This window comes from Protopterus annectens, chromosome 11.part0 (genome assembly GCF_019279795.1).
Source record: "Protopterus annectens isolate FY-2018-M chromosome 11.part0, PAN1.0, whole genome shotgun sequence".
NCBI classification, from domain to species: Eukaryota; Metazoa; Chordata; order Ceratodontiformes; family Protopteridae; genus Protopterus; species Protopterus annectens.
The window spans coordinates 277,007,676-277,025,155 of record NC_056745.1 but is presented as its reverse complement, the minus strand read 5'-3'; the positions used below and the strand labels follow the sequence as shown (position 1 = coordinate 277,025,155).

Here is a 17,480-nt window from a genome sequence, read left to right as displayed (position 1 = left end):
ATAAACACAGTTTATCTTCCTTCCCATTCCACAGAGACCAATGAGACAGCTGAATAAGCCCCATATCTTAACATCTTCATCTGGCTGTATTCAACCACCTCCCCCTTACTTGTGCTAGCATCTAAAACTTTACTCTTGCCGATATGTAAATTACAACTGATAAAATTAACGTAACATTGCTGCACAGACAGGTAACCTTCTTATTTGTTTTACTTTGCTATGCAATTAAACCAAAGCAACAGGTTAAAAGTTCAAACAGAAAAGCTTTGTGAGACTTACAAGATGGCTGCCCACTTAACAGCTTCATTTCAGATTTCTCAATGTAAAAACAAAAACTTAGAAAAGGGAGCCGGTGAAATAGTATTTTTGGGTAAAATTCAATTACTGGCTAGTAAGCACACTGCCTGGATGCCAGAGAAGAAGAAATTTAGAGAACCTGAAAGAAGCTACTTTTAAGAAAGGGACGATTGTTAGGGCATATAAATGGATTGCATACTAACTATAAACAACCAGAACAAGAAAAGTAAAAGAGTGAGAAGAAAAATTAACATAATTAAACAGTGAGGTGGACCATCTCTATGGTTTCCAAGTAGGCAATAAATTCCAGAATGTTTAGTATTTTTACTTGGTAGTGTTTCCATTGGTATTTTTATATCCAAGTAGACTTCAAAAGGATTTCTTCCTCATATAGATAGAAAATGTTGGAAGTGTGATGAAGAAGAAAGAGGTAACTGGGAACATGTTTTTTGGAGTGTAATGAGATGGAAGATTTTGAAAAATCCCTACAGAATATTCCATTAGAAATATTAGGGAATCAAATGGCTTTAATTAAAGAAATGATTCTTTTGAGCTGGGACACAGGATCTGAATTGTCTAGACATAGTAAGACCTTAAGTTTAATTCTACTACCTGCCAAAAAGCAGTTGTTGGAATTAAAAGAAGTCAAACTCCAAACTAACTGTATTTAAAGTACTGAATATTGTAAAAGAGATAAAAAAACTGGAAATAGTAACTTTAGAAAAGGGAAGGAGCAAATGACATAGAAATTCCAATTTGTAGGAATAATTCATGCAAAATAACGATCAGGAGGAGCAGGCAAACAGAGGTTTAAGGGAAGGTAGGAATTGAGCAATTTATGTAACTTTGGACCAAATAAGAGTTGTTGTAATGAAACAAAACACATATAATATTTAATGCATATAAATGAAAAAAAAATAATTTATATGAGAATACTAGGCTAACTGCCCAGAAGGGCCACTTTAAGCCTAGCCAATAATGATTAGTAATAAACAAACCCTATAACTTGCGTCTATGAGGTAAAGCCCTAACGATTACTCCAAACCCACAATTAAAATGGTTTGTTTCCTTTTCTATTAAGGAAAGTGTGCCTACGTCATAATTTTTTTTATATAACACTTTTATTAAATTATCAAACAGAAAATCTACATCGGCAACAACAATAAAAAGTTCCAGATAAATCAGAGTCTCCACTGAGCAATACCATAAACCTCCTTGAAAGGTGACCCTTGGGATATATGCAAATTGATCCTTAGAGGAATTCAGGTATTCCAGCTACATGGCTTCTGAATGCCCCTGACATTTTAGTTCTCACAAGTCTTACTAATGCATTCAGGACAATAAAATCAAACCTCACTTGGTAGAGACAAGATCCGTTTCACCCTTTCATGGGATCATCAGTGCAGCATAAGCAAACAGTTTGGCTATTCTATAAAAACAAAGACATTTATTTATTCCACGTTTGTTTACCGGGAAAGTCCGACTGGGTGAAACACTTTTTCAGCAGAGGTCCGGGGAGAAAAGCTCAATATGCAATCAAACAGACAATGTAACAAGGGACAATATACAGGTTACATGCTCATAATAAGACAAGACAAAATACATATAATTAGGTATACATAAATACATAAGATTACTCTCTCAGATATTCATAACATAATATGACATGAGCGTATTGATAAAGACTTGTAGAAACAAAAGTCATGGGCATTCAGAAGCCATGTACATGGAACCCTGCAAAGGAAAGCAACAGGCACAGCCCAAGTACTGGAGAAGAGGTGGAATACTGCAATTATATAAACATATGCAAATGATGGGATTTTGCTAGTGCAAGAAAAACAGGAAGCAAAAATAGTAAGAAAGTTAAGATAATATTTACAGAGACTAGCCCGAGTCTGACCATAGAGAAGAATGCAGGATATATTTACAAAGGAACTACAAAACACATCAGAGGGTCTAAGAAGAGCTTTCAAACTACAGTAGAGAGTCGATTATCCAAACTAATTGGGACCTAGGGTAGTTCGGATAATCAATCAAACATATAATTGAACCGGATAAAAAAACTTCTAAAATCTTGTTTTTTCAGCATACAGGGAATACACTTTTCAATCAATCAGAGATTCCATAAGCGGGCTACAAGCTCAAAAAACAAGCACAAGCGAATATGCATAATGTTTACATATTCAGACTTTTTGATTTCCCTACCCGAAAACTCTGGAAGGCTGCGTTTGGATAATCGACTCTTTACTGTATGGATATAATAATTGGAAAATAAGAAAAATGTGGGGGAATGACTGTTAGTATTTCAAGACAAGAGCCAAGTTCAATGTGTCACAAAGACATATATATATATATATATATATATATATATATATATATATATATATAAAACTAAGACACTTCTATCACTCAAAGCAATTTGATTGGCAGAGATGCATAGTTTACCTGAAAAATACCATTAACTATATCCTATACATATAATAATGTGCATATATATATATATATATATATATAGCATATCAGGCCAATGTCAGATCACATTCTTTAATACAAATTTTAATGAAAGCTTTTTTTCTGAGAAATTGGTCAAATTGCTATCTTGCTGAAACAGCCCTTTCAATCCACAAAAGTAGATATTTTACTTTTCTCAGATGTGGTGATCTTGGAAAAAGACAAAGTAGTGACAGGTTCACAGGTATATACTAGACGAACAACAACCAGGGCCTTTAAAAGCCTAACCATGCAACCCAATCCAATTATGTCCTCTTGTAATATGTGCATCTTAATGAGGGGGGAATATGTTTGTTAGGTGGGTTATGTTTAGAAGTTGCTATAAAGTTTTGTAGAGGGATGCGTTAGAGAATGTTTATTGTTGCCCTCTGTCTATAAGAGACATGAGAACCAGCCTGGGAACAAATTTGTGATTTCTATTCCAGTGGTCAATATTATGTTTGAATAGGGTTGGGAAAGACTGCTTCACATGGATGGAAAACCTATTCCAGAGCACAGAGAACCTTTGAGTCACATATCTGTCTCACCAGTCACCAGCATGTTCTGTCTGCATTGGAAGCAAAGTTCATATCCCTGAATCTACTGTTTCTTGAGCTGCTTATTTTGCAGATGTGCAAAAGCTCCATTAGGGCTGGATCTAAGGACGCCTTATATGCCAAACATAGATCACCTCTCAACAACCTATAGGAGACTGAGTATAGAGACAGGGCTCTTAGGTGAGCTGCATAGGACAAGTGTGTTAACACCCTGAATTTTCCTGGTGTGGAACCTATGTGGGAGTTCCAGCTGTTGCATTTGCCTAGTCAGGTACATGCCAAAGGAGGCACTGTACTCAATGATGGGTCTGATTAGGTATGAGTAGAGTGGTACTATAGCTTCTTTGGACCTGAATGCCATACCCTTACTTACAAGTTGGGTGATATAGAATGATTTTCTTACTGCCCTGGCTACGTATTGGTCAATCATGGGGAAAAAAGAACATGTCATTTAGATTCTTTCACCAGAAGTATTATTTTTTTCCTGAAAACAGTATTTTCATGTAAACGAATTTGCCAAATTGAGACTCTGTTAGAAAAATATGTGCTTAGTGCATTTAGAGCTTGAAAAGGGTTAACACATTTATTCCATTTCATACTGCATAAATCTGTACAAACTGCAGTTGCTTTCTGACCTTGTATGGTTAGCTAAAATCTTGCTTGTGCCTTGGAAATTTACTGAGAAGCAGGTGATTTCTGCTTATGCTTCTGAAAATAATGAATAGAACAATACTACTTGTATGAAACTTAGACAAGAAGTTCCGCTGTGCTATGAGAAAATACACAGCTGTAGAAGTTATAGATAATTAGTACAAAGCCTGCTTGAAAATATGAACTGCAATCAGCATTTGCTTGTATCTGAATTAGAAAAGTACCTTGAAATGTAACACTGTACAATAGACGCTTGTAAACGGATTAATGGTCACCAAGGCCAGGTTGTTTTTCTCAAAAGTTTCTCACAAATCTAGTCATGCCAGCAGAAAATCTGAGTAACATCTTTTGTAGAACAATACTGAACACCCGAGAGGTGGCCCCTGGGAAACATCTATTGAATACAAAGAACTCTTATGGCAAATATACCTAGAAGCTAATAAAACCCCAGGGCTGAATGATAGTATATCTATTGCACCAGTTTTAAAAATGAGAGCAGCTAAGCTGTAATCATTTTTATTCAGTTTATTTAGTTTCCTACAGTTTTCATATATTGTATTCCCCTATGTTATTAGAAAGATTATTTATTATTTATTTATTATGCACTGATGCACTTTAAAGGTTAATAATGGAACATAAATGTCTATATAAGTTCTCTATATGTTCAGGCTTATAATGTACACAAATAAATAAGCAAATTTGCTTGTTTTGCAATAATATCAGTTTCACCAATAGATGGCAATGTTTGACAAGTATATGAGGTTTTTGCTTATACAGATTTAGTTATCCATTAACTTCATTTATTAATTAAATTGTAATTTATATATATGTATGTCTGACTACCTAACTGTGTTTTTAAAACTTTTAAAGATTAAGTGGTTGAATAGTATTTTATTAATGTTGTCTGCATGTAAGGTTTTATGCGCTGACTAGTGAATATGGTTTTAAATTGATTGCCTATTGCTATTATATTCATTATTTAATTGTTTAATTGAGTGCTTAATTTTTATCAGGTTGTGTATAAATACTGAAGAATATGTCCTGATTTATTACTGAATTGCATTTGAGGAAGTGACTTAAACGAAAACGCAGTGTCCAGATTTTGCGTTAGTGCTGTGAACCTTGGTGTATTTATCGTTGGATAGCTGTTTGCGTGCTGTGGACTATTAAAATATTGGTAAAATGTTTGGTGCCTCATTTCCTCCACAAGTTGCCTTTTGTTTTTTGTGGAGTTTGATTTTCGGAACTTGTCTCCATTTTTGTTGAGTTGGAATACTGAAAGTTGTGTTTGATTACGTCAGCTTAGAAGGCCATGTCTCGCAGTATAAGAATGAACATACTTCCTGTTAGTAGTTAGACAAATTCTTGTATTTGCATGTTTTTGTCTCCTTGCGGCAAGTCAATTAAAAGTGCCTTAACTGAACCTTACGTGTATTGGTCTTTGAAGTTTTTTCCTTTGACAGATTGGTCCTTCGGACCGGAAACCCTCACTTTGCCTCAGGCCAGGTGGCTTGAAACCGTACGGGGAAGAAACCACATCGGTTCTTCTCATTTGAAAAGCCCTCTGACTGACTTGTCGTACAAAAGAGGCCAGCCACTTTCTGATCTGCGACTGAAGGACGGGTTTACTCGAACCAGGTGATCAATCACGAAGGCTCAGGTAAGGTGAATCTACCTTCTTTTTCTGTTTTAGATCAGGGACTAGATTTGTATTTTCTGTTAAGACTTTATTTATAAGTCAGGGACAGAAAGATTACTGTCTTGTCATAGATCAGGGAAACAGAGCAGGTAGGCAGTCATTCTGAAGAGACTATAAAAACATCCGTGTTACCACGTTAAAAATAAGGAGTTACATAACGATTAAAAGGGTAGAACAAAATGGGTAATAATTGTACAAAAAGGTCCCAAAATCCGCCGTTAACCGAAGACGCGAAATACATACAGTCATAGCGTGCTGATAATATTAAATACTACTCAAAATGGGTTAATAAGTATGAATTTGATGGTAAACTAGTAAACTCCTCACTTGTCAAACTTGTCAAACAGCTTAAAACCGATTCTAGAGGTCGGGTAAAAAAGCAACGTCAGTTAGGAATTCCTCAGGCACACAGGTGGATTGAGGAAGTAAACCGAATGGAACAAAAGAGTAATAATTCAAAAGCAATGTTTTTAGATAAGGAGGACAATAACTTAGTAACAGTGTCAGCCCCTCCGCCTCCCTTACCAGAATATGAGGCAAGTGAACAAGTTAGTCCACCCCTGCGATATCCTGCTGTCACTGTAAGTAGAGACACTACAAAAGCAAAACCGTTTATCAGAGATCCCGTCGAGACCAGGTCTCGAACACGGGCAGGAAACTCAAAAGGGGACATTAAGTTATATCAAATGGGTAGAAATTCACGATTTAGGAGTGAAGAAGAAATATGCCCACTTATAGAAGTGCCTAATCCTCAGGCAGGGCAAGAAGGTCAGGACCCAACTATTCTAGTGTATAGACCCTGGACTCCAGAAGACATCCGGAAAGCCACTGAGGGAATTCCCCATCCAAAAGTTAATTTTAGAAAGTTCTCAGAAGATTTGCAAGGAATGAGGCCGAGTTATAATTTAAACGGAGAAGAGGTAGAAAAAGTAGTCAGACAAATTGTGGGGCCAGACTGGCACATGATTAGTGGCGACTGGAATCCCCGTGACATTGCGCTCAGGCCCCTCCCACATAGTAGCGCAGAATTAGACAACAGAGTGAAAGGTCTTACAGACTGAATCTCTGAGAAATGGAAGCCTAGGGCAGACTGGACTTGCATTAATCAATGCATCCAACAGGAAGGTGAAGCTATTGACCGATATTATGCCAGACTATTAGAATGTTTTAATAACCATTGTGGAATGCAGGTTCCTGAAGATCAGACACGATTCCCCATATGAGCAGCAGTTAAAGAATGCATATTTGAAAGGCAGTATTGTACCTATAAGCAGCTTTATTACAAAGCACATGGTAGATCATCGTACAAGCAGGTTACAGTCATTGCTTGAATATGCTAGGCATGCAGAAAGGCATTTTAATAGCAAAAAGAAAAAGAATGCCCAAGTATTTTCTGTAGAATATGGAGCAGAAGTATATGTAGTATAGTCTGGGAAAAAGGGCAAGAGAAATGCCCAGGGAAACAAACAATCAGATCAGCGATCAGAGGACTTTGAAGGGCGAAAGAAAATGGGTGAATATTTTAAATGTGGTAAGAAAGGACACTTGGCAAGGGATTGCAAGAAAAACAAGAAGGAAACCACGGAGGATAAGGAGGGTGAGGACTGACTATATGATAGTCAGGAATCACTAGAAGGGGATAGCAGAGAAAGGACAAATGAGTATGTGATAGAGGGAGTAGAGAATGTGGCAGAAGAAATAGAGGAAGTGCAAGAAGTCACGGATAGTGAAGAAAATGAAATTTTGGATTTGGATTTATTGAGCTTAGAGCTCTATTTAGCAGGCACGAAACCAGAAGTTATACTCCTGGTAGAAGGGAGGGAAGTCAGATTCTTGTCTGACTCAGGGGCATCACAGACCCTGGTACATCCCTCCAAACTGCCAGAGAATTTAGAGTCACCTGATTAGACATTAGTGAAAGCAGCTAATGGACAGCTGTATCGGGAGCCCCTCTCCTATAATATTGTGATAACTGATCCTGTTTCAGGATTGACCCAGAAAAGTAAAATTGTTGTATCTGCAAAATGCCCAGTAAACCTCTTGGGCAGAGACCTTATGCAGCTATTTGGTATAGCAGTAGTTCCGACTATGCAGGGTATGGAAGCACACAGACAAATTGATACCTTTGCAGTGCAATCGGAGGGTGAAATGTTTTATTGGTACAGCCAGGACTTGGTTACGACTGGTCCAGGGGCGGTGACCGAAGAGTTGATAAAGGTAGCCATCAGCAAGTTCCCCTCCCTTGACACTGATAAACAGCATTTGTTGCACTGTACTCTGTATTATTGTAATACACCAGGACCTGATAAGGAATATGAGCAAGAATTGTTTGAAAATCGTGCAAACAGATTGATATTACGTAATCTGCACTGGGACACAGAAGGGAACAGTGTAGCCAGCTGTTCATTGCCCCAGGAGTTCTTTGCACTCTATAAATCTAATCAATTACCACATGTTAGCTTAACTAAGGACAAGAATGTAAAATGGGTAGACTTAGGAGAAAAAGTCACGAGATGGGAAAAACAGGCAGAGTTAGAACTGTCAGAACAGGGAATACAAATGCAGAAGCTGAATTGGATAACTCAGACCCACCCAGCTGTACACTTGCAGTCTAGCAGGGACAGCTGATTGGCACTCCTGTTGAAGGAGGAAGAGAATGCCTTACAGAATATACCAGAAAATCTCTGGTCAACAGGAAAATCAGATGTAGGACTTATTCATACAGCAGGACCAGTTACTATTATGTCAAAGTCAGCATTTAGACCACAAAAGAGACAGTATCCCTTAAGAAAAGATGCAGAGGTAGGAATCAAACCTATTATAGCAGCTTTACTTAAGGAAGGGGTGCTGGTGGAATCTCCTGATTCACCATGTAACACACCCTTATTTCCTGTTAAGAAAGCGAATGGAGAGTGGCGTATGGTCCAAGATTTACAAGCTGTAAATGACGCAGTAATACCAAGGGCACCTATGGTGCCAGACCCACACACCCTGTTGAATGATTTAAAACCTCAACAGAAATATTTTTCTGTGGTAGATACACCCTGACAGCCAGCATTGGTTTGCATTCACATTTCAGGGGAAAAGGTATACACATACGCGACTACCACAGGGGTATTGTGAAAGTCCAACAATATTCTCACAAGAAATGGCAAGCAACTTGGCGGGATTTACCCCACCAAGAGGTAGTCAAATTTTGCTTTATGTTGAGGATATCCTGCTGGCGTCCCCCACCCAGCAAGACTGTAAAGAAGATACCATAGCGCTATTACAATTTTTAGCCACTGAAGGACATAAAGTAAACAAAAATAAACTGCAGCTTTGGAAAAAACAAGTTAAATACCTAGGATATGTAATATCCAAGGAAGGTAGGACATTAGATGAGGACAGAAAAATAGTGATTTTGCAAGCACCAAAACCCACTACCAAGAAGAAAATGTCCTTCCTGGGTACGACTAATTTTTGTCGGAGTTGGATTCCAAACTATGCTTTGGAATCTGCACCGTTGACTATCCTGATTTATAAAAAGCATATGGCAGCACAGGATTTATTACAATGGACACCAGAAGCAAAATCTGCTTTCTGCAAACTGAAACAGTTAATAGCATCCTCATTAGTTTTGGGATTACCAAACTATCATAAACGTTTTTTCCAAACTGTAGATTGTGAGCAAGGTTTTATGACATCAGTGTTAACACAGCAGCATGGGGACAAGCAACGCCCTATTGCTTATTATTCATCACAACTGGACCCAGTGGCACGGTCTTTACCTCACTGTGTACAAGCAGTAGTTGCAGCTGCAATGGCAGTACAGGCTTCGGCCTCAGTAGTGTTGTTTCACCCTCTCACATTGAGAGTGCCTCATGCAGTCGCAATAATTTTACTACAAGAGAAGGTAGCATATCTTTCCCCTGCTAGGCATCTTTCCTGTATGACTATATTGTTGAGCCAACCTCATATGACAATTGAACGATGTACGACTTTGAACCCTTCTACCTTGCTCCTAACCCCTGCAGATGGCACACCACACAGCTGCCTGCAGATGATTGAGCAAAAGACACTGCCTAGAAAAGATCTTACGGATGTTCCCTTGGATGATGCCGAGGTGACATACTACGTGGACGGCTCATGCAAAAGGGGTCCTGCAGGACAGAACCTAGTAGGATATGCAGTAGTTTCTGACACAGACATTATAGAAGCAAAATCTTTACCACATAGTTTATCTGCACAGCAGCAGAATTGATTGCCTTGACATGAGCACGTACCTTAGCAAAAGGTAAATGTGTGAACATTTTTACTGACAGCCAGTATGCTTTTTCTACTGTACATGTTTTTGCACAACAGTGGAAAAATCGAGGAATGATAACATCTACTGGCAAACCAATCAATCATGCACAGTTTATTTTAGATCTTTTAGAATCTATTCAGTTACCTCAAAAAGTAGCTATTTGTAAATGCACAGCTCATACCAAGCAACAGGACAGGATTTCAAAAGGTAATGCGAGAGCTGATACAGCTGCAAAGCAGGCAGCTTCAGAAGTATTTCTTTTGAATGAGGAACTACAACCCTCTGAGATTTTAGACTTAGAAATGTTAAAGACAATGCAAACACTTACTACACAAACTGAAAAACAAAAATGGGTAAAACGAGGAGCAATTCTCGAAAAGGGGCTGTACATCTCTAAAGAAGGAAAACCGATATTGCTGTCTAATTTGTTTAGATATGCAGCTTTGTTGAGCCATGGGCAGTGCCATGTCTCAACAGGGGGGATGGTACAGCTGGTGAACCAAGTGTTCACGACGTACGGATTTACAAACTACTCTAAAAAATTTTGTTCGTTATGCCACATCTGCAATAAACATCATGCACAAGGGGCGTTAAAGCCCAAGCAAGGGAGTTTCCCTACACCACCGTATCCGTTTCATACTATCTGTATGGATTTCATACAGTTGAATAAATGTGAAAATAAGAAGTATAGTCCTGTCATTGTAGATATGTTTTCCAGATGGGTGGAAGCCTTTCCGACTAAAAATCCAGATGCTGCGACTGTGGCCAAAGTTCTTGTTAAAGAAATCATCCCTAGATTCGGCATTCCGGAAAGGATCTACAGTGACAATGGCACACACTTCGTAAATCAGACCATACAGCAGTTAAGTAGACATTTTGGTATTTCTCTAAAAAATCATTGTGCATATCACCCACAATCAGCAGGGCTAGAAGAGAGGCATAATGGGATTTTAAAGAGTAAACTATGAAAATTAATAACAGAAACACAGAGAAACTGGGTGTACTGTCTGCCCCTGGCACTGTTGAGCATGAAAACTGTTCCGAATGCAAAAGGATTGACTCCTTTTGAAAAACTTTTTGGAAGGGCTTACTATATACCTCAGTGGAAATCTCTCATGCCCGCAGACCAGGAAGCTGACAGTACATTAGCTGACTATATGCGAAACCTCTTAAATTCTAAACATTTGTTGCAGTTAAATTCTGTTTCAGATAAAGAACGAACCAGACTGTCAGAAGTGGCAGTGCCCCCTGGAGTGTGGATCTGGCTGAAGATAGTCAAGAAGAATTGGGCATCTCCGAAGTGGGAAGGTCCATATCAAGTGCTTTTGTCAACACCCACTGCAGTCAATATCGCGGAGCGTGCCTCCGGATCCACCTGACACACTGTAACTTAGTTAAAAACTTTAAACTGGACAAAAATCTTGTTACATGCCAAGAGCAAAAATGATAGAGTCCAGAAGAAACAGGAATGCAGAACAACCCTTTCCTCAGAAGTATTGCATAATCATCCTGTTAACTGTATTAGTGGCAATAATCTTTTTGTTGTGGCCTTTTCTTTTCCCAACCACACAGACTGAACTGAATAAACGTGAAGCGTTACTCATAAACTGGCATCCAAACTTTAACACTTACCAGGCAATTAAATATGTGTATGCTGAGACTTTCAATGTTTTGAATTGCTGGATTTGCACAGCTTTGCCGACAGTATACGGGGGGTTATTAATGACTATGGTCCCCCTAGGGGTCAATGAGACCTGGGAGAACTTGATTTATGATACCTCAACCATTACAGCACAATATAAAATAGCATTGCACTTGTCTGTTCCACAAAAGGGAACCGTGTGCATTTATAAAAATGATACTGTTCAGGTGGGTTGGAGCAACTGCAATGTGACTGTTCCTTATAAATGTTACACTAAAGGTAACAATGTAGATTTTTATTGTAATACAAACTATGATTCATTTCTTGGATTGATGCACAAAACACTTGATGAAGTAAAACATAATTCTGTTCTTTATAAACAGCTGTCTACAATTGATAGGAAAATGTTTCATGCAGCGCGAGTGTATAGTCATAGCAAGGTTACTAAAGTAGAGAACTGTTATTTTGTGTGTGGCAGAAAGGCATACAAATGGTTACCTGAGAATTGGTCCGGCAGTTGTTTTTTGGGTTACTTGGTTCCGGCCATTTTGCCTCATGGAAAAATTCGAAATGTCCGAGAAGTCATCAAGAAACCTGTAAATCCAGTGGGACAAATCGATGCGCGTTGGAAAGACCATCACTCTCTAGGCAAAGGACTGACACACATGGACTTGAGTGATAGCGTTATATCGTGGGCAGGCATATCACCAGCATATGGAGCAGTGAAATCGATCTGGGAGCTGAGAAAACTGTCAAAACTTCTCGAAGTAATGAGCAACGCAACTTTTTCTGCTCTTGAATTGGTGACTGATGAACTGAATGCTATGAGAACTGTAGTGCTCCAAAACCGCATGGCTCTCGACTTCACCCTAGTGGCGAGAGGTGGTACGTGCACTTTAATCCAAGAAGAATGCTGTTCATATATTCCTGACCATAAACACGAGATAGACAATCATCTTGAGGTAATTCAGCAAGTGTCGGCCATGACCAAACCAGGCCCAAACCCACTGACGGACTTTTTCCAGAAATGGTTTGGGGGGGGGGGGTACCATCCTAATGAACATCCCGATTGCCATTTGTGTAGGTATGCTCCTACTGGGAGTATGTGTTTGTTGTGGTATCCGCTGCATGAAAAGACTGATTAAAGTCCTTATAGACATTTCAGTTTCTGAAACCTTATATCAAAGTACTGAGTATGAAGAACTGTTAAAAGACTAAAAATGCTTTCATAAGTTTAAACTGAATGACTCTCAACTGCAAATCCTGAGTGGAAGAGGTTAGGAGAAGAAAACAAACTGGTTATGCTTATTTTGAAAGTAGAATTAAAGTATTAATAGGGGGGAAATGTTAGAAAAATATGTATTAATGTGTGTATTAGCAACATGCTTAGTGCATTTACAGCTTGAAAAGGGTTAACACATTTATTCTATTTCATACTGCATAAATCTGTACAAACTGCAGCTGCTTTCTGACCTTGTATTGTTAGCTAAAATCTTGCTTGTGCCTTACTGAGAAGCAGGTGATTTCTGCTTGCGTTACGAAAATAATGAATAGAACAATACTACTTGAATGAAACTTAGACAAGACGCTCTGCTGTGCTATGAGAAAATACACAGCTGTAGAAGTTATAGATAATTAGTACAAAGCCTGCTTGAAAATATGAACTTCAATCAGCATTTGCTTGTACCTGAATTAGAAAAGTACCTTGAAATGTAACACTGTACAATAGACGCTTGTAAACGGATTAATGGTCACCAAGGCCAGGTTGTTTTTCTCAAAAGTTTCTCACAAATCTAGTCATGTCAGCAGAAAATCTAAGTAACATCTGCTGTAGAACAATACTGAAAGTTGTGTTTGATTACGTCAGCTTAGAAGGCCATCTCTTGTAAAATCGTATAAGAATGAACACACTTCCTGTTAGTAGTTAGACAAATCCTTGTATTTGCATGTTTTTGTCTCCTTGCGGCAAGTCAATTAAAAGTGCCTTAACTGAACCTTATGTGTATTGGTCTTTGAAGTTTTTTCCTTTGACAGACTCCTATAAATGTTTTGGTCAGCAGTCCTTCAATCATATACACATGTGTAAGCACGTGCACACACACACATGCATGCCTTATGACCACTGACATCTGGGCTCCTGTCCGTAACACAGTGCCCTATTCATTCCTCTGGTATACACCTGTTACACCCCATCATAATCTATCAAACGGAAGGTCCTCCATCCCAAAGAAAAATGTTCTTGTTACTGCACATCACTGTTAAAAATGAGCAGAATACAAGTCATAGACATATGGTAACTTCCCTGTGCACAATGGAATAGTTCACATCTTCTTCATGACAGACATAAATGCGTGTGCTGTTACTCAGTCTCTTCCCACCAGTCAATACTATAAACCACAGTAGTCACACCAACATCAGTACAAACTAATGCAATGTCCCAGCACCAACAGGCCACACACATTTTCAGTTGAAAGTCTACCAAATAGATGGCAGCTCTAACATATTCTGTAAATACCCCCCACAGACACCTTTTTACATTATTGGAAATGAGTTACAATCTCCAAAACATTTAGTTTTCTCAGTTTATCCTAAAATTTGTCCACCGATGCAGCACGCAACTGAATCTACTAAAAACAGTAATCAATAGTAATATGTCCATCCTCTCCATTTATCAGTTCAACTGTGTTCTTCCTGTTAAGATAAGAGTCTCCGCACATCCTACTGCCAAGCTAGTGGCAACAAGAGTCTGGACCACTGCATATTTATTACAACTCATAAAAACAAATTCTTAGCCCATACTGTACCATGCAAGATACATGTGTGATACAGTATATACATTATATCAAAAAATTTACTCAAAGTACCAAGAACGTACTAATGCAAAAAAACAGCTAATTTAAACTGCTCACCATAACATTTAACAACTGTATGTAATACAAACAGCTGAGATACTAAATTGTGCCTACAGGCTACTACATCTGTTGCTCCTGTTTTCACAAAAAGCAATTTATAAGCTATAGGCACTGAATCGACCCTTCAGCAATGCATCTACAAAAAAGAAACACTTAGTCAGAAAGAAAATAAATATGACTTCCTTTGTTTCAGGCACTTAAATACTTAACAGAAGCAATGTCCCAGGTGGAAATCATGAAAGCAATAGCATCAGCTTTCTAGAAAAACAGCTGCTCCTACATATCATGTGACTAAAAAAATCCACGTGGACATCTATACATTACAAGAACCGGCTCAACTAGTCTCCCAAAAGAGTACATACTGAATAATGAAGTTCTGGTTACTGCAATTTCACCTGAATGGCAAAATTCAGCAAGAAAAGATTCCGAAATCTAAAAAATGATTACAGAGCAAATAAATAATACAAGCCCACTGAACTTGCTAACTGGAGCATCTGGATGATGATCCTTAACCAGTGAATCACAACGAGCTGTGGATGCAGAAGCACCAAACTCATTGTGCCTTTCTCAAAATAAAAATGCCAGCACCCCAAAAGAAGCAATTAACTGAAATATCTACAACGATGTGTGCTACATTCATCCACGGACTTGTATGCAACGTAAAATTCTAAAGTAACACTCTTTAATTTGGAAAAGTAAAACGATCGGGAAATGGGAAGCAAGTTTCAATAAATACAACCAGGCCTGAGGACAGTTAATTTGTTGGACAATAATGCAAAACAAGGTGTACTAACCTCTCCAAACTGGAAGGCTGATATAATCATAAGGACAATGCCACCAAAGCATAAATACAACCCATAACGGTGTGACAGACAGGTGTATGTCTGTCGCTGAAGCAGTTTCAGCAAAGAAGCAAGCACCATAGTAAGTCGGGCTTTAATCAGCACAGCAGAAAAACAACCAGCAAAAAAACAACAATAGCCTTTCTGTAAATGACTGGAAAAAAAATAATAAGCAAGCGTAGTGCAAAATTTAGATTAGCAGCAACCAAAGTGCCATTCTGACCCGTCACATGTCTTTGGAGATCACAACCGTTACTACTTCCTCAAACAAGTTTGCAGACTATATTAATCGATCACAACTTACACCGATGTCTGTAAAAGAAAGCAGCCAGATGTAGTCAACTGGTAACTTGAAAATTAAAAAAAAAAACACTCGTGGACGTTTTGCATGTATTACACAAACTATTAAGTTATAAAGAAATAACGTGCCCTGATTTTGTTTCAGACTTTAGCTCTGTACTTCCTAAAATTGGACATTTCGTAGGAAAAGGTGAATACCACTTAATAAATAATGACAATAATTAGAATTACAGACTTCTTTACTTTCAGAAAATACACGCTGATTTACATTTGTCTTATTTTGTTAACGTCTGACATTAATAGTGCAAATATTTTAAAAAGTGCACCTGATTATTAATGGATTTGTCCCAGATTCTGATAGTAAGCATTTGAGAGCAGTAGATAGCTAAGAAGTCCGAACAAGGTATCTGAGAAAACCGTTCGCAAAAGAAATGCTTTAGCAGCACGTTTTCTATTTTTTAAACACCTTTATTAAAGTATCACGTAAGAGTGATGTGCAGAGCTGTAGTAACTACAGAGGGATTAAACTGATCAGTCACAGCATGAAGTTGTGGGAAAGAGTAGTGGAAGCTAGGTTAAGAAGGGAGGTGATGATTAGTGATCAGCAGTATGGTTTCATGCCAGGTAAGAGCACTATAGATGCAATGTTTGCTCTGAGAGTGTTGATGGAGAAGTACAGAGAAGGTCAGAAGGAGTTGCATTGTGTCTTTGTGGATTTAGAGAAAGCATATGACAGGGTGCCTAAAGAGGAGTTGTAGTATTGTATGAGGAAGTCAGGAGTGTCAGAGAAGTATGTAAGAGTGGTACAGGATATGTACGAGGGTAGTGTGACAGCGGTGAGGTATACGGTGGGAGTGACGGATGTATTTAAGGTGGAGATGGGATTACATCAAGGATCAGCTCTGAGCCCTTTCTTATTTGCAATAGTGATGGATAGGTTGACAGACGTGATCAGACAGGAGTTCCTGTGAACTATGATGTTTGCAGATGACATTGTGATCTGTAGTGAGAGTAGGGAACAGGTGGAGGAGACCCTGGAGAGGTGGAGATATGCTCTAGAGAGAAGAGGAATGAAGGTCAGCAGGACTAAGACAGAGAATATATGTGTGTGAATGAGAGGGAGGATAGAGGAATGGTGAGGATGCAGGGAGCAGAGGTGGCGAAGGTGGATGAGTTTAAGTACTTGGGATCAACAGTTCAGAGTAATGCTGAGTGTGGAAGAGAGGTGAAGAAGAGAGTACAGGCAGGATGGAGTGGGTGGAGAAGAGTGTCAGGAGTGATTTGTGACAGACGAGTACCAGTAAGAGTGAAAGGGAAGGTCTACAAGAGGGTAGTGAGACCAGCTTTGTTATATGGGTTGGAGACAGTGGCATTGACAAAAAGGTAGGAGTCAGAGCTTGACGTGGCAGAGTTGAAGATGTTAAGATTTGCACTGGGTGTAACGAGGATGGACAGGATTAGGAATAAGTATATTAGAGGGTCAGCCAGGTTGGAAGGTTTGGAAACAAAGCCAGAGAGGCAAGATTACGTTGGTTTGGACATGTGCTGAGGAGGGATGCAGAGTATATTGGGAAAAAGATGCCAAGAATGAAGCTGCCAGGTAACAGGAAAAGAGGGAGGCCTAAGATAAGGTTTATGGATGTGGTGAGAGAGGACATGCAGGTGGTTGGTGTGACAGACCAAGATGCAGAGAACAGGAAGAAATAGAAACAGTTGATCTGCTGTGATTACCCCTAATGGGAGCAGCCAAAAGAAGAAGAAGGAGTAAACACAGGCAAATATGCATTAACAGAAAAGAAAAC

The 17,480-nt window shown here is 38.8% G+C and overlaps 1 protein-coding gene across 2 annotated transcripts in view; it reads right to left on the bottom strand.

Annotated features, from left to right (window-relative positions):
• GNPTAB (N-acetylglucosamine-1-phosphate transferase subunits alpha and beta) overlaps positions 1-15,732 on the bottom strand; it is a 1,418,669-nt gene extending 1,402,937 nt beyond the window's left edge. Inside the window, exon 1 of one of the 2 annotated variants that reach the window (XM_044087751.1) lies at positions 15,331-15,732. In XM_044087751.1, coding sequence (XP_043943686.1) covers positions 15,331-15,459 — 129 coding nt within the window. In that variant the 5' untranslated portion in view covers positions 15,460-15,732. The remainder of the gene's footprint in view (positions 1-15,330) is intronic. The other variant, XM_044087750.1, reaches the window with a different exon arrangement.
• Between the last annotated feature and the right edge of the window lie 1,748 nt (positions 15,733-17,480).